Source organism: Culex quinquefasciatus, chromosome 3, assembly GCF_015732765.1.
Source record: "Culex quinquefasciatus strain JHB chromosome 3, VPISU_Cqui_1.0_pri_paternal, whole genome shotgun sequence".
In the NCBI taxonomy this organism is placed as follows: domain Eukaryota; kingdom Metazoa; phylum Arthropoda; class Insecta; order Diptera; family Culicidae; genus Culex; species Culex quinquefasciatus.
This window is the reverse complement of record NC_051863.1, coordinates 10,816,836-10,842,494: the sequence shown is the minus strand read 5'-3', so window position 1 is coordinate 10,842,494 and position 25,659 is coordinate 10,816,836. Positions and strand designations below refer to the sequence as shown.

Genomic DNA, 25,659 nt, shown 5'->3' with positions numbered 1-25,659 from the left:
TACAGCTCGGCCCCGGTTTGCAAATCGTTCAGATTCATGTTCAAGTAGTTCATCTTTGTTTCGTACACTATTCATCAATTCACTACCAACTGGGAAGAAAGGGGATTCAATTTTGGCCGATTGAAAAAGCGCCACTAAATCGATCCTAGTAAGCACTGCCGGAACACTTCGGACTAACTTTAGATCACACTTCGCTAACTACTTGGTCACAGTAGGCTGCCCGAGGTTCCAGCCTCAACGAAATGTGGCTTATGAATAAGCAGGGACGTTTTCACGCAAGTAGCTGCCGCTGGTGGAATGTGTGAGTGTGTGTATGAATAACGGAAACCCAAAAGGCCTTTTAACTCTCTCGCAGCGTGTCTATGTGTAAGTGTTAATGAAATGTTTAGGTGTGTGCGGCGTTCTTTGGATTCCTACGGATTAGAGACCTGAGCCGGTAAAATTTAAACAACGACTTGATATTTTTTCCACTGCCAAAATATCTTTTTTTCAGGTAAAAAACAAACACATGTTGCACGATTTAATAAATTTAATCAATGCAATGTTGGGACATTTTGGTCTATTTTAGAATTTAAAAATCATTTTTCAAAATGATTTTTATAGAAGAAGCATGAATGGGATTTGTCTTGATGTTTCTAAGTTTTGGAGTGTTTTTTTAAGGCCCAAAAAATAAATTATTATTTTTTTGGTTTTCGAGCGGTTTTGAAATACTTACTCAAGAAAAATTCAGTACAATTAAAAGCGGAAAAAAAAATCTGGAAAATTTGCAACACTCAATATTTTGATGTTGTACATAAAACAATCGATAATTCCAGGGCGCCGGGGCCCTGATATGAGCTACCCAACAACATTGTCAATATGGCGTTGTTGTTTACCAACGTGAAGTTGTTTGGGGACAAACCGAAAGTTGTTTGGGGACAAACCGTTGTTTGGGGACAAACAAACGTTTGGTAGTGTGTGTGAACTCCGTATAAAAGGGGTGTCAAACTAAAAAGTGACCCCGTTCGTTTGACAACAGTTGGTGTCAAACCATCGGGGTTTGAGTGTATGCATCGGTGGTCCCCTCGTTATTTTTTGTTCAGCCCAGTTAACGAGCAACATTCGGTGACTGGGCTACGTTCTCAGCCCAGTTACCGAACAACTACTGTATAGCTATTTGAAGTTTAGCAGTTAGCAGAAAAATATGTATTCAGAGTCTTCAACTCTTACTTCAGACAGACGGGGGGCAAATATGGGTTTTTATCATTTTTTGCTCTCGTTTACTTTCAAAATCAATAATTATGCCTAGAAATGCTATAAGTTTATTAAACTATTTAATCCTATTGAAAACATCAAAGAATTTCATTTTCCGAAAATGTCGAAAGTTAAACCATTTGCTACCCGATTTGATTCCCACCAAATTTTCTCTCGAGTTTGCCCCCGAGTCTCCCACGGCGCGTAGCAAAGCAGGTATCAAATTTGATCTCAAGTTCATTTGTAGAAGAAAACTATAGGGCTTTTGTTAATTTGATTTGGTTAACCGCGGTGGATTTTCTTGAAATAATTCGAACTGTCAAAAATCCACCAAAGCATCTACCACATTGATCGCACAAAAATCTGTGGTAGAAAAATATCCACCGGTAGATGCTTTGGTGGATTTTTGACAGTTCGAATTATTTCAAGAAAATCCACCACGGTTAACCAAATCAAATTAACAAAAGCCCTTATGTGTTGGTACCTGTCGCCCAGTTAACTCAATCCGAATTCTGAAACGGAATCTAATTAGAATCGTATACAAATTCCGTTTCAAACGCAACAACCGGTTCCGTGTTCGAACCGGTTGTTGCGTTTGAAACGGAATTTGTATACGATTCTAATTAGATTCCGTTTCAGAATTCGGGTTGATTTGACTGGGCGGGTACTCATTTTCTGATACCCGACAAGTACCGGCAAGCCGGGGGCAAAGTTTTGGATGCGTGTTTCGGAGATTTTTGTATGTCTGCACTTGTGTATGATTCAAAAATAAAAAAAAATCAAGAATTAGAAAATTTTAAAATTCAAAAATTCAAAACTGCAAAAATTCAAAAATACTAAAATTTAAAAATGTGTAGCTTATTTTTTTCAAATATTCAAAAATTTAAAAATTCAAAAATCAATAAGTAAAAAATTCAAAAATTTAAAAATTCAAAAATTCAAAAACTCAGAAATTTAAAATTTTAAAAATTCAAAAATGCAAAAATTCAAAATTTAAAAATACAAAAATTTAAAAACTCAAAAATTCAAAAATTAAAAAATTTAAAAATTCAAAAATTCAAAAATTTAAAAATTCAAAAATTCAAAAATTCAAAAATTTAAAAATTCAAAAATTCAAAAATTCGAAAATTCAAAAATTCTAAAATTTTAAAATTCTAAAATTCTAAAATTCTAAAATTCAAAAATTCAAAAATTCAAAAATTCAAAAATTCAAAAATTCAAAAATTCAAAAATTCAAAAATTCAAAAATTCAAAAATTCAAAAATTCAAAAATTCAAAAATTCAAAAATTCAAAAATTCAAAAATTCAAAAATTCAAAAATTCAAAAATTCAAAAATTCAAAAATTCAAAAATTCAAAAAATCCAAAAATTTAAAAATTCAAAATTAAAAATTCGAAAATTCAAAAAGTCTTTTGACTTTAAAATTCAAAAATTTTTAAATACAAAAATGCGTTTAAATAGTTTATTTTTTCAAAAATTCAAAAATTTAAAAATTCCAAAATACAAAAATTAAAAAAAAGCCGGATCTCAGATATTTTAATAAAAACGTTAATTTTTTTATTTTTACATTTTTTAAATATTTTTAATTTTTTTTTATTTTTTTAATTTCTTTTCAATGTTCAAACCTGCAGCCCTAAAGGGTTTCAAAAGGAATTTTAAATTTTGAAAGCGGTATCTCATACTAGTTACGTTTGATCCGGACGAATCTCTAGAATGATTTATACAAAAACCAATTCACCAATTATTTCCCGAATCAATTATATTTCAAATTTGTATTTATCCTCGAAAATATTCAAAAAAAAAAAATTGCTAAAAGAGGTATTAGACTACGGCAAACAAACAAACACCCCCTTTTTGACAGTTTGTTTGTAATTTTTAGCAGAATAACGTTTTGCTTTGTTTGCGAGTTTGGCAAATTGTCCAACACGAAAAGTTTGTTTGTTTGCCGGTCTAATACGAGCTTAACAATTTTCTGGGGGTCAATGGCCAACATAATTATACTCGTGTTTTTTGGCCCAACGCCGTCCTAGGGCGGTCTCAAAAATTTTCTTCAGCTTTCGCAAAAACAGCATTTTTCAAATATTCGTACAGTCATCCCACATATTCGGAACACCCACAAATTCGGAACACTTAAGTGGTAATTTGTCAATAGGATGCAAAATGCAACTTTTCTGTCGTCTCTCCTATTTTTAAGAGTTTTATTCGGACATTCTCTTGCTATTTCACTAGTAAAAATAGTACTTTTTGAACAAAAAAACTCTTTTCAAGACTATTTATCCAGGGCAGCAAAACACTGCCTCCAAAATGCCTGTTCTATGATTGTGGGATGTTATTGTGCCTCCCACAATTGTGGAACACCCGAATTTAATTGATATTTGCACAAAAAAAGTTATCAGACCATGTTTAAAACATCACTGAGCTTGAGTTTTATTGGTTTCAGAGTGTGAAGTCATTTTTTTGTAAAAAATATGTACTCCTGAAGAGAAAAAAAAGTTTGTTTACATCGTAAGAAAAAAGTGTTCCGAATTTGTGGATTTCAAGGGTCAATGTTTTTCTTTAAAAACTTGATATAAAACGTAAAAATGTACAGCAAGTCTATACATCAATCGAAAGATCGCAAGAAAAGCTTTCACATGAAGGAAAAAGCAAATCATTATGTTCAATTATCGATTTTCTATGATTTGTTGAACGTTGGCAGATCTGGAAACTGTTCCGAATATGAGGGATGACTGTAACTCTACGCCATTTCAAGTGATTTTTTAGCCATCTAGGACGCAAATGAAACTGCAGGGTTGTTACGGGAGAGTCGTAAAAAAAATCCGCGCCGACCTAAAATCCGAAACCGCGCAAAATCCACGCCATATAAAAAATATCGCGACCAAAATTTAAGAAATTTTATTTTTTAATAAAGAAAAAACTAATTGATTAAAAAAACTCGTTTTATGTTTAAAGGCTCCAAAAGAATGAAAGCAATAAATCCATTTAAAAAAATTCCTCAAGAGACGGTCAAGGCAAGGGTCATGAAAAAAAATCTTCAAAAAAGAAAATACAATATTTAAAAACCTAAAAATTTTACTTCAAAAATATAACCTCAAAATTAAATCAAAATCTAAAATCATAATATGATAAAATTTTAAATTTCGAAAGTCTAAATATTCAAACCTAAGAATTTTTATACAGTTTGTAATCCAAAATCCTCGCTAAAATTTCACTCCGAAAGAAATTTAATTTCCGATATTTAAAATAATGTCTTCTCATAATTTCAAAATCTCTTACATAAAATAGCACTTAAAAAATGTGCAATTCAAGAATTTAAGAACTAAGAATTTAAAAATAAAAACATTTAAGAATTTACGAATTTAAGAATTTAATAATTTAAGAATTTAGGATTTTAGAATTATAGAATTTATGAGCTTAAGAATACTAAAATTATTTTAGATTTGAGAATTTTTTTCTATATTGTTTTGAATTTGATATTTTTTAGTTTTAAATGTTGACTTTTTAATTTTGATTTTTTTTAAATCTTCAAATTTTCGATTACCCAAATTTTTGGTATTTTGAATTTCAGATTGCTAAAATTTAGAATTTCGAAATTTCAGATTTTTTAAATTACGATTGTATTTTGATTTTTTTTGTTATAATAAAAACTATAAAAACATTTTTTTTTTTCGAATTTTTGAATTTCTGAAACTTTGAATTTGGAATGTTCTGATCTTTTTACTTTCGCCAAGAATGTTTAAATTTAGAAAAAAAATTCTTCCGATTAAATTCCAAAGTGGAGGCCAGCTTCTGTTACGTCCAATCAAGCTGATATTTGGTGCTCACCAGAACAAGACCCAATAATAGTTTATGTTACACATTTTAATGTCTATATCTTCGGGAAAAGTTTGTAATATTTGATTTACAAAATTAAAAATTGGATAAATCCAGTATAAAATTAAAAATAAATAAGGTTAAAAATCATTACTCAAAACTCATAAGAAATTAAGTATTCAGAGCTTAAGAAATGACAAGAAACATATTTAAAAACAATTCTACATAATCTTCATCTTCATTTTTCGACGTTTCGTACTAAGAAAATACAAACAAACATTTCCAGAAGAAAATTGAATTCATAAAAAATTATGAAATTTTTGCACTCAAAGGAAAAAACAAATAATCGTAATTCCTGATAATATTTTTCTTAATAACTTGAAAGTAATTCTATCTCTCTCAATTAATTTATTTATCAAAATTGCCATCCGCGCGAAATCCGCGCCTGAGCAAAATTAGTCAGCAAATCCGCGCCAGATCCGTGCTATCCGCGCGAAACGCGCCGTCGGTAACAACCCTGAAGGTGATTATTGTACGATCACTTCCTTACTGGACTCGGTCGTTGGAAACGAATCATCTTACCGGTTATCTTTAAACAGTGGGTCAGGCCAAAAAAAAGGGATTATAGACTCAGTCAGCATTCTCCAGGATGCGAAACGGGGAATGTAAAAAAAAAAAAAACGGGAAATGTCTCATCCGCAGCATCCGATTGCTTGCCTTGAGAATAAAACATAATACCTTTCAACAAACACTATGATTTTGGGTCGCATCATCATCTTCTATGATGAATCCTGACCAAACACCCTATCCTACTAACAAATTTTCAGGTTCCTGGCGCTTGTGGGGTGTAAGCACAGAGTAAATCAGCTGCCCTAGTAGCAACCTGCGCTAACTAACATTCCCGTCCCTTAAAATCGAGATCTACAAACTGACATGGCGGGCGCCGTTGGTGGCCAATGACTGTTACCTATTCGCAACTGATCTTGTTCTGGAAATCATGGTGTATTATCTTTTCGGCGCATTCATACATGCTGTTGATAAGGAAAACACCACTAGATCGTCGAAGCCTATGATCAGTAGTGCTGAAAGGATATTACGGTTCTGTTCAGCAACGGAGGGGCAACAATGGGTGGGTTCTCATGCTCATGCTCATGCTCAGTCAGCATTCTCCAGGATGCGCGTACAGACGTATGTCAAGATAGCACAAAAGGTCGAGCAATATAAGAAGAAAATAACGGATCCCTAAGGTTGAGAATACAGGGGGAGGTTTAAAATCGACGAATTCCTCTCAAAGTTTTGCGTTTTTCGGACATTGCAACAATGTTTTACGATGCGTTCAGAAATTGCGTAATATATTTGTTTGCAGTTTCGCTATCACGACCTACTGCACGCTCTGCGACGGCAGCACGCCAACTCACCTAGCATGTTGGCCACGTCGGTCTCCTCCTGGTCAAACCGTCCCGCCACCCGATAGTTGGGCGACGTTTCCGAGTCCCGCGAGGTGTCCTCGTCGAGCTGGGTCTTGCTGCTGGACCGACTGCTGCAATAACGAGAACGAGATTAGGAGTTCACACCTCCGTCGAGAATTTCACCGAAACTCCGTACCTGTTGAAGTGGTTCGCGGTGGAGCCGGTCGAGGAGCGCAGCGCGTTGCCCTTTTGGCTGAGATGGCGCGAGCAGTAGCCGCGCCGCTGAGATTCTTTCGAGCAGGTTTCGTTCGAGCACAGCCGGCGCCACTGCTTGCCGTTGAACTTTTTCCGGATGCCACTGGGCGTGGACACGACGTCGCCCTTCTTGAAGCGGTGCGGCGTGGCCGCCTGAGATCGGGGCGTGGCCGGCTGAGATCGGGGTGTGCTGCGCTGGTCCAGCAGGCTGGACGTGCTGCCGCGGCTCTGCATGCTGCTGCGCTTGCTGCTGCCTGAGTATTTTTCGTTTTCTGCAAAAGAGAGAGAGAGAGGGCAAACATTGAAGATAATGGCCAACAGCACTACTGCGTTCAAAGCAACGTACCGCCGTCAATCGGAAAACTAATGTCCTCCCGTCGCAACTCGTCGTCACTTTCGTAGTCGTAGTACGAAGGTCGGTTCGCCCCACCGGATGCTCCCAAGTCGTGCGGACTGCCGGCGGTTAATACTGTGCTGGTCGTCAGCTGCTCCTGATGTGGCTGTTGCTGGGAGAGATGGTGCGGATTCTGGTAGGGATTCGCGGTCGTAGCGCCGGATTGGCCGTCGGTTTGAAAGGGCGAAGTGGCGGCCGTTCGGTAGTGTTCCTCGTTGGTGTGCAACGTCGGAAGGATCTGATACATTTGTAATGGCACGTGGGATTGCTGATTGCTGGGATCGTAACGGGATCCGGCGCTCGTAGCCGTTGCGATGCCACGACCTTGCGTAATGCTGATGGTCTTGTACTGCGGCTGGCTGCCGTACATGATGGTGGCAGGTTGCTGCTGTTGCTGCGTCACTCCCGGATCAGTATTGTGGTGAAACGACGTCGTTACCGGACTGGATTTGTTGTTCACTGGGACTTGCTGCTGTTGTTGCTGTTGTTTGCGTGCCCCCTCGACCGCCGCCACCATTTCTTCCAATTCGTCCCACCAAGGTGGCTTCAGCAGACGAATGTCGACTCGTTTCACGAGCTTAATCTCCTGCGGTCCCCCGCCACCGCTGGCCGTGGCCGCAGCCGGCCCGATCAGCTGCACCGAGAACTGCTTCGTGTTGTTCTGGACCTCCTTGACGACGGCCTCGACGTACACGTTCCCAGCCGGATGTGGCGGCACGGTTTGGGCCCGGATGCAAACCCGACAGCCGGCCACCACGTCCGAAGCCGAGGGACACGCGTCGTCGATGATGTCGTAGCGACCCGCGCCAAACACATCCCCGTACGTCTGCGTGCTGCCCTCGGGATAGTCGAACTGCACCGTGACCGTGTTCGACGACGAGCTGGACCGAATCACCCCGGACTCGTAGTAGTCTTTCCGCTTGGCCAGCACCCGGTAGCTGTTGGACCAGTCGCTCAGGTCGATCAAGCTGGACGGGGCCGCACTCGAGGACAACGAAGAAGACGACGGGGGCGTACTGGTGCTGGGTTCCGCCACCGGTGGCGTTCCGGCCAGCTGGTGGGGCGGTGTGCTACTGCTGGACGAACCGTGGTGGACGTTGCTGGTAGATGCCGCCGCCGCCGGAGAGCCCACCGTGGTCGTTGGCGCCAACGAAGACGGTGGCGTGGCAGCAGGTTTGTAGCTGTTGACCGGGGAGCTGAAATGAGAAGATAACGATCATTATGTTGCATTATTATTTTTAATTGACTATACTGCCGTTCTACGCATAATTGTCCCATGTCAGTTTTGGACGATTTTGACTTTATGACATTTTTAAGTTTAGTTTGATGTGTACTTTAAGAAAAACACATAAAATCTGGTACTTTGTTCGGAAACTCATTGAAAACAACACCAAGTTTGTTTGTCCCATCGTTAAACTTCTACGCATAATTGTCCCACCAAGTATTTTCTTACACGGAATCATTAGTTTTACTAACCATTATGTCTTGTTTATCTGTTGTATGGCAACAGAATCACAATTAAGGGTGATAAACTGCTAACTGGGGCGATTAGGGACACATAGGGCGAATAGGAACCCACGGGACAATTATGCGTAGAAACACAGAAATCGGTCGAAAAATTTCAATCGCGTTTTTCTCAGTTGCACTTTTTTGAACATGGGACAATTATGCGTAGAACGGCAGTATATTCTAACACTAGATTTTACGCTAAACACACCCTACAAAACACATATAAAACTGTAAAGTGGAGCGTTTGGTACGGTATGTCCACGCATCCTTCCTCCCCTGCAGATTCCGTGAAATGTGATCCGTTCTCAAAATTCTTTCTGCGGTAAACACAACGCAGTAGGGCTGGCCGCTTTTATTTTTGCAATACATTTTTGGGAATTCCAGGCATTCTTGTTTGAAAACTATTTTTAAACTATTGAATGATTTTGTAATATTTTGTACAATTTTCAAATTAAATTCACTCAATTCTACTTAAGTAACTTACTTTAAATTTAATATAAAAATAGAGCATAACGACCGGCTTAGAGTTATGATTCTATTTCATTTAGTCACATATCTGGAGTTTTTTTTTGAAAAGGTCCAATAAACCAAATTTCCCGTTTTTGCTTTTTGGGTGTTTTTAAAACCGCCTTGAGTCAGGGTTATTAAAAAACACCCAAAAAGCAATAACTGAAAATTTGGTTTATTGGACCATTTCAAAAAAAAAAAAAAAAAAACTCCAGATATGTTGAATATTTGAAAACAGATTTCAACTTGAGTTTGGCAATGTTTTTTTGGTAAATATTTCTTATTGTTCAGCTAAATTCATTAGGTAATTTCAAATTATTTTTTCCAAATGTTACCCTTGAACTTTTAGTGAGTATTTGTAAATTACCTACTATAGATATTGAAATTGCAAAAAAACATTTTTTTTTAAACATTTTGAATAATTGCAAAATTGTTTAAAAAATTGTATTTCCATTTTGTTTAAAATAAGTGGGAAAACATAAAATCATATCAAACTGAAGTTTTATTGAAAAAAAGTTAAATACTGACCACTAGATAAATCAACATTGTTTAAAAAAAAAATCAATATTAAAAATTATAAAATAAAAACGGAACTTGGCAAAAAAAAATTTATGGGTTCCTTGATATTTTTCTAAATTCTTTGAAAAAATATTAACAGCAATTAATCTTCGAAAAAAAAATAGGATTAAATTATTAAATTCAGTTATCTTCAACTTTCCATTTCCAGTTGAAACGAAGTACCAAAACTATACGTTTGCCAATTTAACAAATAACATGGAGGTTATAAGTACTGTTGAACTTTCGATTATTTTTCAAAGACTTAGTATCTGTGATTGCAAAAAATTGCCCATTTTTACATTCAATTAGATTTTTTTTCCCGATGGTTGATACAGTCATCCCACATATTCGGAACACCCACAAATTCGGAACACTTTTGTGGTAATTTGTCAATAGGATGCAAAATGCAACTTTTCTGTCGTCCCTCCTATTTTTAGGACCTTTATTTGGACATTCTCTTGCTATTTCACTATTAAAAATAGTTCTTTTTGAACAAAAAACCTCATTTCAAGACTATTTTATCCAGGGCAGCAAAACACTGCCTCCAAATTGCCTGTTCCATAATTGTGGGATGTTATTGTGCCTCCCACAATTGTGGAACACCTGAATTTAATTGATATTTTCACAAAAAAAGTTATCAGACAATGTTTAAAACATCCCTAAGCTTGAGTTTTATTGGTTTCAGAGTGTGAAGTCATTTTATTGTAAAAAATATGTACTCCTGGAGAGAAAAAAAAGTTTGTTTACATCGTAAGAAAAAAGTGTTCCGAATTTGTGGATTTCAAGAGTCAATGTTTTTCTTTAAAAACTTGATATAAAACGTAAAAATGTACAGCAAGTCTATACATCAATCGAAAGATCGCAAGAAAAGCTTTCACATGAAGGAAAAAGCAAATCATTATATTCAATTATTGATTTTCTATGATTTGTTGAACGTTGGCAGATCTGGAAACTGTTCCGAATATGAGGGATGACTGTATTGACTTTTCTTTTAGATAAAAAATGCCTATTATTTGAGCTTTCTGGAAAAGTCTGGAAAAGTCGGGAATTTGAGAATGGGATTTGAGTGGTCACCTTGCATTGAAATTTAGAGTTTTTGAATAATCGAATCTAGAAATCATCGAAATTTCCAATCGCTTAATCTTAAGGAGCTATTTCACTACGGCAAATAAACAAACAAATTCGCACTTTTTGAGAGTTTGACTGCTTTGTTTGTTTGCCTGGATTTGTTTGTACGAAAGGTCAGCCTGCATACAATTAGCCTTGTTTGCGAGTTTGGCAAACTGTCAAACACAAAAAAGTGCGAGTTTGTTTGTTTGTTTGCGGTAGTGTAATGGCTCCTTTATATGTTTTATGTTGGAATTATAGAGTTTTCGAATTTATTTTGTTTTATTTGAAAAAAAAAAAAATCATGGATTGTTACAGGAGGATGGACATTTCACAATCCCCCTTATCACTTGCAAAAATCACGCCACAAAGTTTCCAACCAAATATTTAACAGAAACTTCCGGCAGGCTGTTTTGCGGGAAAAGTGCGCGCCTGCGATTGTCTGGTTTCTTTTTCGTTTGTGAAACTAATTTTGTTGCGCTTGCAGAATTGTATATTCGCAAATTTTGCCAACAATCGGCGGATGCGAAACTTTAACTTAGTTTTGTGCAAAAAGGGGTTTCAATAAGAAAAAAGTTTCAATCGCCATGGATAGTTAATAAATTTGGTGCGGTGCAAAATAGCATTCTTCATTAACTTCCCAAAACCGTGCAACCATATAAGTTCAAGCTAAAATTGAATTCAAATGAACAAAACAAAAAAAAGTAGCATAAGTGGCCAACAAATTACAACGTTCTTATGGACATTGTAAAATATGTGCGCTCACAGATAGTCCAGACAAAGTGTCCCAGTAATTATTATTGTAAAGCAGCTTTAAAAAAAAAAAAACTTAAATAGTTATGTGGTATTTAACGACTTACAATAACTTTTCAACTTCTTTGATAAATAACAACAGCAATTTTAGTTTCCTTAGATTTTATCTTTGAATGTGTCAAAAAATACAGTCTTTTTGCCTTCCTCGCACTTGGAAAATAAACTTTTTAATTTGACCTACTAGACCCACCTTCATTTTTTACTAATCGACTCAGAATCAAATTCTGAACAAGTATCTGTGCGTGTGTGGGGATGTTGATCAAAAATATGCACTTGATTTTCTCGGCTTTGGCTGAACAAATTTTATCCGGATGTGGTCCATTCAGTTCATTTTAAGGTCCTACAGCTTGGTATTGAAAATTGTACAGTTTCATTTAATCGTTTAAAAGTTATGAGAGCAATTCCAGCTCAAATCAGGAATTTTTCTGATAATTTTGTACCCGACCCTCTCCGATTTTAATGAAACTTTATAGACATGTTATCCTAGACCTATATAAGCCATTTTTGTGTTTATGGAGCCAATAGTACTCGAGAATAACATTTGAGAAGGGAGTAAGGCATTTAAATATTTTTGTTTTTTTTTTTTGCAATTTAAAAATTACTGTATCAAACTAGTAGGAAATCAGACGGGCTCTTTGTAAAAAAAAAAAATTACGCTGAAATAAAAATACACGCCACTTCTATGAGATTTTTTTGATTTTTAAGTCTTAAACTTAAATTTAAAGGTGATGTCACGATTTTTTTTCGTTCAAACTTTTTGAGGAAATAGCCTAAGATGTTACCAAAAGACTGACGAAAAATGCAGGATGGTATGTCCCTTCTAAAACAATACAAAAATCATTTACTAAAACTTTTTTTTTGAAAAGTGGTCTAAACGTCGAAATTTTCAAAAACCGGTAGTGGGAATCGATTCCCCAGACAATTTTACATAAAAGTCTATTTATTGACCATTGTCCTATGTCCAATTCTTGGGAAGATACAGCGGTTTTAAAAATAAAAATGTTGAAAAAATGTTTTTTTTTGTGGTTTTTGCCAATTTCTATATGACAGACTTGGGTTTTCAGTCTGGTAAATTTTTTTACCGAAAAGCTCGTCCACTTTCCCATAAGTTTATCTTTGACAGCATTTCAAGTGGATGTAAGGGCTTACAGATATAAGGTAACATCTTAGGCTATTTCCTTAAAAAATTTGAACGAAAAAAAATCGTGACATCACCTTTAAATTTGAGTTTTAGACTTGAAAATCAAAAAATCTCATATAAGTGGCGTGTATTTTTGTTTCAGTGTATTTTTTTCAGAAAGCTCGTCCAATTTCCTACAAGTTTGTCCTTGACCACTTTTTGATACGACGCAACTGCTTCGAGATACAGTAATTTTAAAACTGCACAATACAAAAATATTTAAATATCTTACACCCTTCTCAAATGTTGTTTTCGAGTACTATTGGCTCCATATACACTAAAATGGCTTGTATAGGTCTAGGATAACATGTCTACAAAGATTCATTGAAATCGGAGATGGTCGGGTACAAAAGTACCAGAAACATTCCTGATTTGAGCTGGAATTGCTCTATGACAAAAAAGCTTCTTGGACGACTTTAAAAAAGGGTGATTTTCAACATAACCTCAAATGGCCGGGTCTGATTGCCACGAAAAAGCCGTGTAGAGGGATGCCATTTTCTTTAAATGCCGTGTCTGTGTATTCTTGTCAAAAAGTCTGTAGGAAGTTTGAGTTTTTTTTTAAATATATGAATAAAAAACGTTACTTAATCCACCTTAAGGTGGTTGGTGCCTTCCTCACATTCATGTTGTAGTTTAGGTTGTATTTACAAATTAATTTAAGATTTTTTTTTAAATTTTGTTTTCATTTAATTTTTTATAATTATTGTTTTTACCATAACAGAAATTTTCAATTATTTTTTTACCAACTCTCCAAAATAAAGGAGAAAAGGGGGGCTGTAATTGAATTTAAAAGTACTGATATGCCAACATTAGGTGCACGATGGAATTGCATGCTGTCCCCCTAGTCTTATTAAATAATGTTTTATGAGTTGCATATTTCAGTAAAAAGTTCGTGTAAATCTTTGTCGAGACAAAATGATGTATTCAGCAACATAATTAATACAGACTTTTTCCAGAAGAGACGCAGACACTGCTTAAGCAATGTGGCAACCGGGCGATATGCATGCTGCGCGACTCTCACGCGTAAGCAAAAAGACCAGGCCTTTGAGGTTAGACAAAAATTACCCTTTTTATTAGCTACAAAAAAACTTTTTCATGGCATAACTTTAAAAGTACTTCACTAAACAGAATAAAATATAACAGGGTCTTAAGGGACCCCAAAGGGAACAGAATAAGGCGGATCCGGCCAAAATCGGTTCAGCCAGTTCTGAGATAATCGTGTGGAAAAAAATCATGTCTACACACATCCCCACAGACATTTGTTCAGAATTTGATTCTGAGTCGATAGGTAGGTATACGTGAAGGTACATCTGAGAGGTGTATTTAAGAAGTTCATTTTTCGAGTGATTTTATAGCCTTGCCTCAGTGAGGTGAGGAAGGCAAAAACTCAAGCTTTCTAGTTGGTACAGACTTTTTGTAAAAAAAAAAACCATGGTAATTTTCCATCTCGGAAGGGGTACATCTTTTTTGTCAGAAAAAATGTGTAATTTTACTTCTGAAAATGAGTAATTTTACCAATTAGAAAAAGATAGTTAAACAATATTTTTCATGAGGCCTGCAATAAATGTTTGATATTAATTTTAAAAGATAAATTTTAGGAAAAATATACTATTTTGGTGAAACCTTATCATGTCACTTCATGAAATTGGGCGAAGTAACAATCTCAAGGCCAACGTTGGACACATCCGGAATTATGACGATTTTTTTTAAACCAAGAGTTGGCCAAATCGTGCAATTTTGTAACATCCTAACGAATATTTAACGCATATGAATTCACAAATCGGAATGAATGATTCATCTGTGCTCTAAATCGCTTTGTTTTGGTCCACACTTTCCAACCAACAGAGCGTAACGTTGTCGCCGTACGGAGACGCATAAATTAACCCGACGGAGCGACAACAACGCGACCAACTACTTTGCATTACAATGATCGAGCGATCTGCGATCTACTGGCGCTTGCAAACTTACCCGTACGAACTGCTCGCGTAGATCTTCTTGTTCGTGAAGTACCCGTCGACCGTTTGCTGCTGTATCCTGACCGTTTGTTGCTGCTGCTGCTGCTGCTGCTGAAGTCGTCCAACGTCAGCGGTGAGAAAGACTTGCCGGTGCTGTTGCGTTTGCTGCATGCCCTGAACCCCAGCTATGCTGTACCCAAGTTGCTGGTGGGATGACCTCGTAGTGCCGTTGTTGCCGTCAGCCGCCGCCGGACCTTCGCCAGCGTTGATAGTCTCACTGTTTCCGTTGATGATGAGACCGCCTTCCCCGCCTCCGTCTCCTCCTCCACCGCCGGTGTCCACGGGCAGAGGGGGCGCCCCGACGCTGCCTCGGTGCGATTCCATCTCCTCGAGTTCGGCCAGGTCGAACTTTCGCTTTTTGGGATGCTGCCGCGGAGGTTGGGGATTTGTACTGCTGTTGCCGTTGGCCGCGGTGGCCGCCCCCATCGAGCCGGCGCCCGTCGTCGTCGTTGTGGTTGGCGTTGCCGCTGCTTCCTGGGATATCATAGCGTCCGGGCGCTGGCGGTGGTGCAGCAGGTACAGCTGCTGGACCGCGCTGCTGCTGGCCGTCGTCTGCCGGTAGTTAACCGTGCCAACGCTGCTGATTACAGAGGCCGGAATCTGGAAAGGGACGGAGGGAGAGAATGCGGAAAAATGTTAGAAAATTGCAATCTTTCAAAAACGTTATTATTTTTTTTAATCCATTTAAAAAAGACCTAAAAAACTCTGGAACCTCGTTTGAATTGCTCATTTATTTGTTTGAAACTAGGTCTAAAGCCCAGAGCTTTTCACCTGTTTTAAAATTAGTAAATGGGTAATATCTCTGGAATAGCTTCACTTTAGCCCACAGACATTGAATCAATATTAAACAAATAAAAATTTGGAGTGGTGCACCTGCAATTGATGATTTCCTAGTTTATTGTTATTGACACTTTATTTTAGTGAGGTAAAATTTTTTACAATGCATTTTTTTGTAATTTACAACATAAAGTATTTTACAACAGAACCCACACTTAAACTAACAAATTTACAAACCTTTACAGTACAGTACAGAGTATACAGTGTTGAAGTTTACTTCCTTAAATTTTTTTTTGTTTGTATCGGGCAACAACCAAATTGTCTAAGAATATAGAATTGACCATTGTGGCGCCCCCTACAGCGAGGTACAGACCCGTAATGCTAGGCCAAGCTATGCTACGGACGTAAAGTCAAACAGCGCTGTTCTCTAGAATTTCGCAAAAAAAAAAAAAAAATAAAATAATTTTTGTATTTGGATGAAACTATGTCCATCAGTTGCTTAGGTCTAAATAAGCCATTTTGCGTGATTGGTTTTACCAAGAAGCCATACAAATTTGGGGGCTGTCCATGGCAAGGTCACCTAAATTTCAAATTTCAAAAATTTCAAAAAATTCAAAAATTTTGAAAATTTTAAAAATTTAAAAAAAATTAAAAATTTTAAAAATTTCAAAAATTTCAATTTTTTTAAAAATTTCAAAAATTTCAAAAAATTAAAAAACTTAAATGTTTTTAAAAAATTAAAAAATTTAAAAAAATTAAAAAATTAAAAATTTAAAAATTTCAAAAATTTCAATAGTTTAAAAAATTTATTTTTTTTTTTAATTTAAGAATTTCAAAAAATTTAAAAAAATATTTTTTTTTAAATTCAAACATTTCAAAAATTTTACCTTTGGCAACAGTACTGCTAGACCAGAGAGTTTTCCCTTCTTTTTAACTAAATTCAACATTAAAGGGAAAATTAAACTTTTGTCAGCAGTAAGGCCGTTGCAAATATTTTTCAAAGTTTATGTCGCCCCTCCTTTCAAAGTTGGCCTGAATAATCAGGGGGCAAAATATTTTTTTTCTAAAAACTTCAAAATTTTAATGAAAATAAAAGTTTAATCAACTGCAAATCAGTTAAAATGCATTTTCCCGCGTTTCATATCATATCATATCAAATCATATTTAGCATGTTTGAACTCCTTTGAAAACATTATATTTTTTTATGAAATAGCAGTACAATATACAATATACAATACAATTTTGCGAAAAAAAAAATCCGTCAGTACCTCGATATTTTTAAAACTACTGATTGGAATGCAACTGTACGCCTGTAAAATGCATTTTTAAACACTTTTTTCATCCAAATGTTGAAACCTAGGCTTGTAATTTAAATTTTTATATATATTTTTTTGAAATTCCGTTTAAATAAAAAAATATTCAAAAAAATCAATAGAATCCTAAAGCCCTATGTCGACTTTTATGTACATCGATAAAAATATGATTAAAAACAATTTCTGATCACTTTTTTTTTATTTGAATGCAAAAAAATAAAAAATTGACAAGACAACAATTATTTCGATGGATCAACTATGGTCCTCTTGGAACGAGCTGTCAAGTAGGACTTTTTCTGTCAAGGAGGGGCACGAAGTTTATTTTTTAAATTGATTTAAAATCAATTTTAAATCTTTTGCGGTCGTACAAACGGTCATTGTACTCAGAAAAATAAGCTTTATCGTTGTGAACAATAAAAGCGCAAATTTAAGCTTAATTTTAGGATTTTAGGAATTGTAAACTATTGATTGATAAAATACCTTAAAGCCCTATGTGAATTTTTATGTACAACGGTAAAAAAATACTGATTAAACCCATTTCTGATCAAGACGATGGAACGAGCTGTCAAGTAGAATGCTTTTTTAATCCTTTGCGGTCGAATATCCCCAATTTAAGCATAATTTTAGGACCCAATTGCGCAGAGCTTGTTCCTTTTGAATTCTACGGAAATTCCAATCAATTGGCCCATGACTGCATTCAAAAGATTGCTGTCACTACGCTCACCCACAAAAGCAAGACAGAGTCAGAAAAAAAGAATGAGCATGTGTCGTCGTGTCGCTGCAGAATTTTGCAGCCAGCAAAAGAAACTTTTTTGCAGCGCGTGCCCGTACTTTTCTGCAACTCTCTCTTTTGCAGCAGTTCTGCAGGAGAGCAAGAAAAGGAAAAGCAATATTTACATAAGAAGCTAACCAGCGGAAGAGAGAAGAAACTACCTGCAGAAAAGTACTGGAACAGTTTTGCTGCAACTTCTGCTTCTCTCATTGCAAAAGTTTTGCCTGAGAGAAAAGTAACTTTTGGCGCAGAAAAGTACGGGAACGGTCTGCTGCGGATTCTGTGCAGAATTGCAGAATTCTGCGGTACGGGAATAGACCTATTTACACACAAGATCTTCTGTAATTACTCGTAGCTTTAAGAAAAATGTAATTACATACAAAAGCTGACTCGGTCATAACCAGGTTCCAGTACCGAAAAGAACCTAATAAAAAAATATGAAAAATGAAAACGACGGTCGCATCCAAATGACGATCATAACCGGCGTCGTCAGTGAACATTCAACGATCGAGTCAATGATAATAGCTGACTCCCGAGTTCTGGCAGCGACAAACTCTTTTCTAGCACTGAACTACAATTTTGACGAAGACACTAAATCGATTAGAAAATGTCGTCTCAAGATGCAGATTTTCGAAAATTGGATGGCACTTTTCCATTTTGTATGGAGAAACCTTATTTGGACCTAAGGGATCGACAAATCGCTTAATTCTTTAAGAATGCCTAAATTTGAACCATTTTTAAAATATTATTTTTTTGATTTTTGATTTTTGGAAGGCCCAGATTCTCAGCAATCGTATTACAAGAAGTTACAATAGCTAAAAAAATAACAGAATATTTGAAAAGAAAACTTAAGAAAAAATATAAAAAATGTTTTGAAGGAATAATTAAGAAATTTAACACAGTACTTCACCACAATTCAATGATCACTATTTCGAAAAGTATTTTTTCGAAAAAGTGATTGGGAAAACAAAATTTAACAATTGAACTTGAAATTCAGGCGTTATTTTTTCTGAGTTCTTCTGATCAAAACATAGTTATTCGTAAGTTTTCGCAGCACTTTGTATGGAAATGCCTCAAATTTGTAATTAATAAGGTTCATTAATAAATTAATAATTTGTTGTAAGTTAAACAGACATTTTCAACAAAAAAATATTTTTTTCTAAAACGATCACTCACTTTTGGTTTTTTGAAAACGAATTTGTCCATTTTCATAAAATATAATAGTATTTGTAGTGGTTTACTGTATTTTAAGTTGTTCAGTTTTTAAACCTTAAATGCACTTCTATTTTTTTGTATCACTTTGTAGCAATTGAATTTCCGTTATACGTTCCACCATGGTCAGCTCAGAACTGATTGCGTTTCCTGACTGCAATCGTCTCTTGTGTACAGTTAGCACTCGATTTCGGAAGTCGCGCTAGGATGCATGCGCGCCAAAAATGCGTCCGGCGCATTTCCTATCATCAGTTGGTTTTTTTTTCCTATCAATAGTAAGACATAATATCGTTCACAGATAAAAGAGATAAAAGTGATAAACAAAGATGAAAATGGCCAGTTTACTGAGAATTTCTCAACTGCTTAAAAAGATTTTGATTTTGCATCATTAGTTTGCCCATTTCATTTTCCATAAAAATTTGGCAGCTGTCCATACAAAAACGATGTATGAAAATTCAAAAATCTGTATCTTTTGAAGGAATTTTTTGATCGATTTGGTGTCTTGGGCAAAGTTGTAGGTATGGATAAGGACTACACTGGAAAAAAAATTATACCCGTTAATTTTTTTGGTGATTTTTTAAATTTCACTTTGTGTCACTAAAACTTGATTTGTAAAAAAACACTATTTTTAATTTTTCATTTTCTAATATGTTTTAAAGCATCAAATGCCAACTTTTCAGAAATTTCCAGGTGTGCAAAACATCATTGACCGAGTTATGAATTTTTTAATCAATACTGATTTTTTCAAAAAATCCAAATATTGTTCGCAAAAAATTTTCAACTTTTTTTTTTTAAATCAAATTTGCAATCAATAAATACATTAATGCAATTTTGGGAAAGTGCACAGATTTCAAGTTAAAGCCATTTGCAGATAAGTTTTTTGAAAATAGTCGCAGCTATTAATTTTTTTTTAAATTAATGCCCATGTTAGCCCAATTTGAAAAAAAAATTTTTTTTTTTGATTGGCTGAGAAAATTCTCTATATTTTGCTTTTTCGAACTTTGTTGATACGACCCAGTTTTTTCATTTTTTAAAATTAGTGCACATGTTTGCCCAATTTTGAAAAAAATATTTTTAAAAAGCAAGTTTTAGTGACAAAAAGTTAAATAAAAAAACATCAAATTTTTTTTACCGTGTATCATTTTTCCAGTGTAGTCCGTATCCATACCTACAACTTTGACGAAGACATCAAATCGATCAAAAAAATCCTTCAAAAGATACAGATTTTTGAATTTTTATACATTATTTTTGTGTGGCAGCTGCCAAATTTGTATGGAAATTTGTATGGACAAACTAACGACACAAAATGGCTTCTTTGGGCATACTGAAGGTACCAAAAATGTTTCAGCTGGATTAAAAAATACAAAAATGAAAATTGAAGAAAAAAATCGTTTTTGTAGAGAATTGCTCATCTTGAAAACGGACTTTCTGATCGATTTGATGTGTTCGGCAAGATTGTAAAATTGAGTCGGCGTTGAACCTAATAAGGTACTACGCCGACTCGATTTGGAGGTTAGAAAAGGGTGCACTGTTTACATCGGCTTAACAAAGTTCGATGCGATCGTCGATTTTGTTCGGAGAAAATCGTCGAAAATCGACACACGAGCTGTCAAATGACGTCACGGAGTAAAACCTAATAGGGTATGACCGACGTTGAGGGGTTGAGATTTCCGAAAAAGTTTCCACGTGATTTATGAACGGTCCCAATAAAAAAAACGAAACGAAACTATTGGCACTACGCCCCCCGGGGCATGGCCTTCCTCTAACGTGGGATTTCTGCTCCAGCGCCTCTGACGAGACAGGAGAAACCGGGACCGACGTTTTACTTCACCATCCGATAGAAGCTCAGTGGATAAGGCGGGAATCGAACCCGCGTCTCATAGCATCATCGGGATCGGCAGCCGAAGCCGCTACCCCTGCGCCACGAGACCCACAATCAACAAACCGAAATTACGTAATGTAAGAACGTCCCCCAACGCGCGCACGGTTCATGATGACTCACCTCGGCTTCGGTATCACATTCTGTAGTTACGACTGCGCCGGGATGCTGCTGCTGCGGCTGTGGCTGGAGATGTCGCTGGTCATCGCCGGATGGCCTCCCGCCGACATTTGGTTGCTCCCGAAACTCCGAACTGGACTGTCCACGGAACGGACTGCCGGACCTGCTGGTTCTGCTGCTGCTGCTGCTACTTGTGCTGTTGGTTTGCTGCGGGGACTGGGTTGTTGATACGTGCATATTATTTGGGCGCTGATAAGGTTTGCTCTTCTTTGTTGTTCTAGAAAGATCCCGCCGCGGATTCGCCACTTTTTTCGCGCGTGCTGATCACACCCGCACCGTCGTTAATCCGTTTGCACTTCAGGGACATCCCGAGCAACTTGAGTTTTCCTTCGAATTAAAATTGCGAGAAAAACCGGGGTTCTACACTTTTGACGAACTGGGCACTGAAATTAAATGAGAAAAAAAGAAGTAATTTTAATGACTGTGGCGCATTTTTTTTTTAAATTTAATTGATATTAAAAAATAAAACCCATAGACATCAAACGGATTCACCGGTTTCCTTCAGTGGCGGAAATCAAAGAGCAACTAAAAACTGACCCAACTATTCCTGGTCAATTCGAACCCAGAACGACCTAAAAGCCCGACAGCTCTTTTTTTGTCGATTTCCACCTCTTGAGCAAATCGCGAAACGTACCACCGTGAAACACTTGAACACTTTATGCAATCCTTATGGACCCGTAATTGTAATAATTAAAAACGCGGTTTTTGTGGATGACAAACTGTGCATTTTAGGTTCACCATAATTGGAATGGAACTCAACATTCATTAAAATAAATAATATTTTCTGCAGCATAAGTGTTTTTTTTCCTTGCTTTGGAAAACCCCTAGAATGCATTCCTTTTTTTCGGTTCGATTATGTCTCATTAATTATTTTTTTAAGCTTATCAACCACAAACACCAAGTCTTCTTCTTACTATGTTGATAAATATTGAATGAAAATGAAGTCTAGTCTCAAAATTTATCTATTTTTTTTAAAATAACTTTTGAGGTAATAATAATAATTTTAAAAACCAAAAAAAAAAATACATAAACGTTTTTTTCTATAAAAAATTTTTTTTAAACATTGACCATGTTTTTTCTTCAATTTTCAAATTTTAGCAAAGTTTCAATCTTATAAATAGTTGCCGTAATATCTTTGGTTTAATGTTTGCGGATTCTGGAATATGGAAAATATAATTGAACTTTGAATATTAACAAAAATCTGGATGTGACTCTGATTGATGCACCGTCAAAAGCAGCGATGGAATAATCATCATCAAAAGAAAATCTCTGGACGTTCATCAAGAGAAAAAATCCGAAACGAGCATGGCCCTCCTCTCTCGCGCACGAAAGATCGGTAAAAGAATCTAAAAAATCATCATCTTGATTATTCGGTGGAATATCCTTTTCACTACTACACTTGCAAGTGTAACGTAACACGTCGAAAAATGATCTGTCACATTTTGTAGATGGGCAATATGTGTAAACAAAGTGATATAAATATTATTAAGTGGTGCTGACAAGGAAATTCACAAAAAAACATCAGCAGATTGATTTTCTTGGAGAATTTAGGGAGAGATTTTCTCTTGTGTGATTTGCCTCCTCTCTCTTTCGCGGGTGAAGAAATTGATTTTTTTGCGATTATTCCATCCCTGGTCAAAAGTGTAAAAATTTCTTTAAAAAAAAGATATAAATTGACCCAATCAAACTAACCCTCTCAAATCTCAAAAATATTTATTTGGAGAATCGATTAAATTTCGGTTAGGCAACTTGCTTAGCACTAAATTGCCTGCAAAACATAACAATAATATCAACAATCAAGAATAACAAAACAAACCGACACGGGCGTCAACCTTTGGTTAGCCACGAACCCCGAATCGGGCATAACTTGATGGCACAGCATGTTTGGAGGTGATTGTAGTACGAGCTGCTGGACATGGCTTGGTTTAATCGAAACAAAATATGTGTCAACACCGAATGGTTTGTAAACACCTTGAACAACCTGCTGAACGAGCACAAATTTAAATCGTCACTTACCGATTTGTACTTTGTCAGATTTTTTAAGGCAAATTTACAAGTATTGCTCATTAAATTACATAAATTTGTGAATAGTGAGTGGTAAAACACCCTATCACTCATTAAAATCAATTAAGTTAAAGCGAGCGTAATCATTTGATTTTAAATGAAAACTTTTGATCGTTTCGTAAGGCTGGTACAAATATTTTTAAAAGTTTTTGTCACCCCCCCCTTCAAAATTGGCCCGAAAAATCAGGGGGCAAAAAAAATATTTTTACAATAAACTTCAAAATTTCAATGAACATTCAAGTGCAACCAACTGAAATCAAATTAAAATACATTCTCCTGCGTTTAAAATCATTTTTAGCATGTTTGGGTTTATTAAAAAATCTTAATATTTTTTGAAAATTTTCGATGCAAAATCTTTTTTTTCGATACAATTTTTGTTTTTGTCAGATCTTAGATTTTTTGAAACCTAATGATTGCAAAACAACTGAACTAGTGTAAAATGCATTTTAAAGCACTTTTTTCATTTAAATGTGAAGACTATGGCTTGTTATTTAAATTTTTATATTTTTTTATTTTTTTGCCCCCCCCCCTTGACCTCGGCCAGGGCCGAGGGACAAAAACTTTTTTAAATATTTGCATCGGCCTAAGCAGTCTATTCCTTTGCCCAAGTGACAGTTTACGTAAACTAAGAAGGGGATAGACTGCTTGTTTACAAACACAAATTCGCCCTATTGTACTGTTACTACGGAATTGTGGGATGTTATAACTTCATTTTAACTGAAAATTTTACCAAAAAAGTAATCCTACCATAGTCAAAAACATAGTGTACCTTACAATTTATTGGTTTCAGCATTTGTAGTGAAAAGAAACCTCTTTTAACAAGCCATGGTATTCACATTTTGATGAGAAAAAAAAAAGAGTTTTAAAATGCATTTTACACTTGCCCAGTTGTATTCCAATCATTAGTTTTCAAAACATCTAAATATTGGCGAACTTTTAAACATATTTGCAACGGCCTTAAGCAATACTATGCCGAAGACAGAAAAATTCTGTTCTCAAAATACAGATTTTTGAATATTTTAAAAGCGTGCGTTCATAAAAAAACTGTTTTCCCATATAAAGTAGTATGGGAGGAGGGGCATGGTGGCTCAAGTATTTTTTTATAATTTGTTAATAAGATTTATTAAGTGTCGTATTTAAACATGTTTTGCACCTCTTTTACCGTTAGTTAGTACAACCGTTAAAAAGGTATTTCTGCAATGAATATTTTTATTATATTACATTTAGTAACAGGCTAGCCTTTTTTCTGGTCATTTATTAACATTTCTAGATTTTTTTAAAGGACCTATAAACACTCTGGATATGAAACACAATAGCTGTTAGGACCTTCAAAAAACTGTAGATTTATAGTGCGCCATTGCATTAGAATGCATTGAAACATCACAAACGTTTAAGTGGCCAAGCCTACTGCGTCAAGTTTTACCGCAGAGATGATTCGTTGAAGTGGGTTAAGTTTGAGCACGGAGTGTTTAAACAGCAACACAATTCTGAATCATACGCTCCGAGTTTTGATTTAAGGCAATTATTTGTTGGGAGCACTCAATTTTAGTACTCCGGGACCTTCTAGGATGGGACATTGTTTTGCCCTGGACACTATTTGCCGTGGTTTGAGTACCACAACTCGCTCTTAGTACCCAGGCGTCTCTATTAGTTTGAAAAAAAACATGTTTTTTTTCCGAAATCCTGTTTTAATAAAGCTTGCAGTGTTTGCTAGGGTTCCCAGAATATGGGACTTTTTCTCAAAACCTCGCTCCACAAGCTGAAATTGCTCCTTGAGCTATTTTAAGAGGCCAGATAAGAGCAAAATCGGTCAAAATTTACCCATTGATACTCGAAGGTAGAGGGTGACGATTCTCGAGATTTTCAATTTCCCGGGAATCGAGAGTTGAATTTTGGAATTTCCCGGGAATTCCCGGGACCTGGGAGTTTTTTTAACTACGCCAGTAGTCCCAATAATTTATAAAGAAAAGTAATAAATGTGTTTCTTTTCAATTAAACGTTAATGAGTAGCCTAACTATTTTCGAAAATTGTACCATTTATTTCTTTCTGAATCTGCAAATGCAAGATCGTTTCTTAGCTTTTTGGGACTCAAAAATGTTGACGAATCTTAATTCGTACTGAGAGATTTTTCAAAAAATTGCACCTTGTTAACAGATTTTTGTGATGTAAAAAAATAGCTAATATATAATTTCTCAGTATCGACTCAAAACAACAATTAAAAATTGTTTGACCTTTTTAAAGGTCAACTGTAAATATTCATTGAAGAAATAGTTATCAGGAAAATATATGTGTGCCGGACCTCTCTGAATAAGAAGATTAGAGATACATTGGTTTATTCAAACTTGAACATCGAATATTGAACATCCAATGACAAAAACAATTTCGAATTTTTCAAATGTTTTTATGACTAGTTTATGTAATTTTGCTTCGATATTCCATAGTTTAAAATTTCCCGGGAGTCTCGACCAAATTTCCCGGGAATCGAGAGGTCCAAAAATTGTCGATTTCCCGGGAATTCCCGCTCGTCACCCTCTACTCGAAGGTGAAGTTTTTATGGGACAAATCGAAAAAAAATGTATGGAAAACCCTATTTTCTTACGGTTTGATCTGCAGGGTGCGCTACTTCCATCCAAATATTTTCTAAAGTGAGATTCTAATTGAAAATTTA

At 35.8% G+C, this 25,659-nt stretch overlaps 1 protein-coding gene across 6 annotated transcripts in view; it reads right to left on the bottom strand.

The window, feature by feature from the left end:
• LOC6049547 (putative transcription factor capicua) overlaps positions 1 to 25,659 on the bottom strand; it is a 90,005-nt gene that overhangs the window by 50,942 nt on the left and 13,404 nt on the right. For 5 of the 6 annotated variants that reach the window (XM_038264848.1, XM_038264850.1, XM_038264852.1 and 2 more), the window contains exons 2-6: positions 20,870 to 21,309; positions 14,747 to 15,393; positions 7,057 to 8,300; positions 6,652 to 6,982; positions 6,465 to 6,586 (exon numbers count right to left, since the gene is read on the bottom strand). In XM_038264848.1, coding sequence (XP_038120776.1) covers positions 6,465 to 6,586; positions 6,652 to 6,982; positions 7,057 to 8,300; positions 14,747 to 15,393; positions 20,870 to 21,103 — 2,578 coding nt within the window. In that variant the 5' untranslated portion in view covers positions 21,104 to 21,309. The remainder of the gene's footprint in view (positions 1 to 6,464; positions 6,587 to 6,651; positions 6,983 to 7,056; positions 8,301 to 14,746; positions 15,394 to 20,869; positions 21,310 to 25,659) is intronic. The other variant, XM_038264849.1, reaches the window with a different exon arrangement.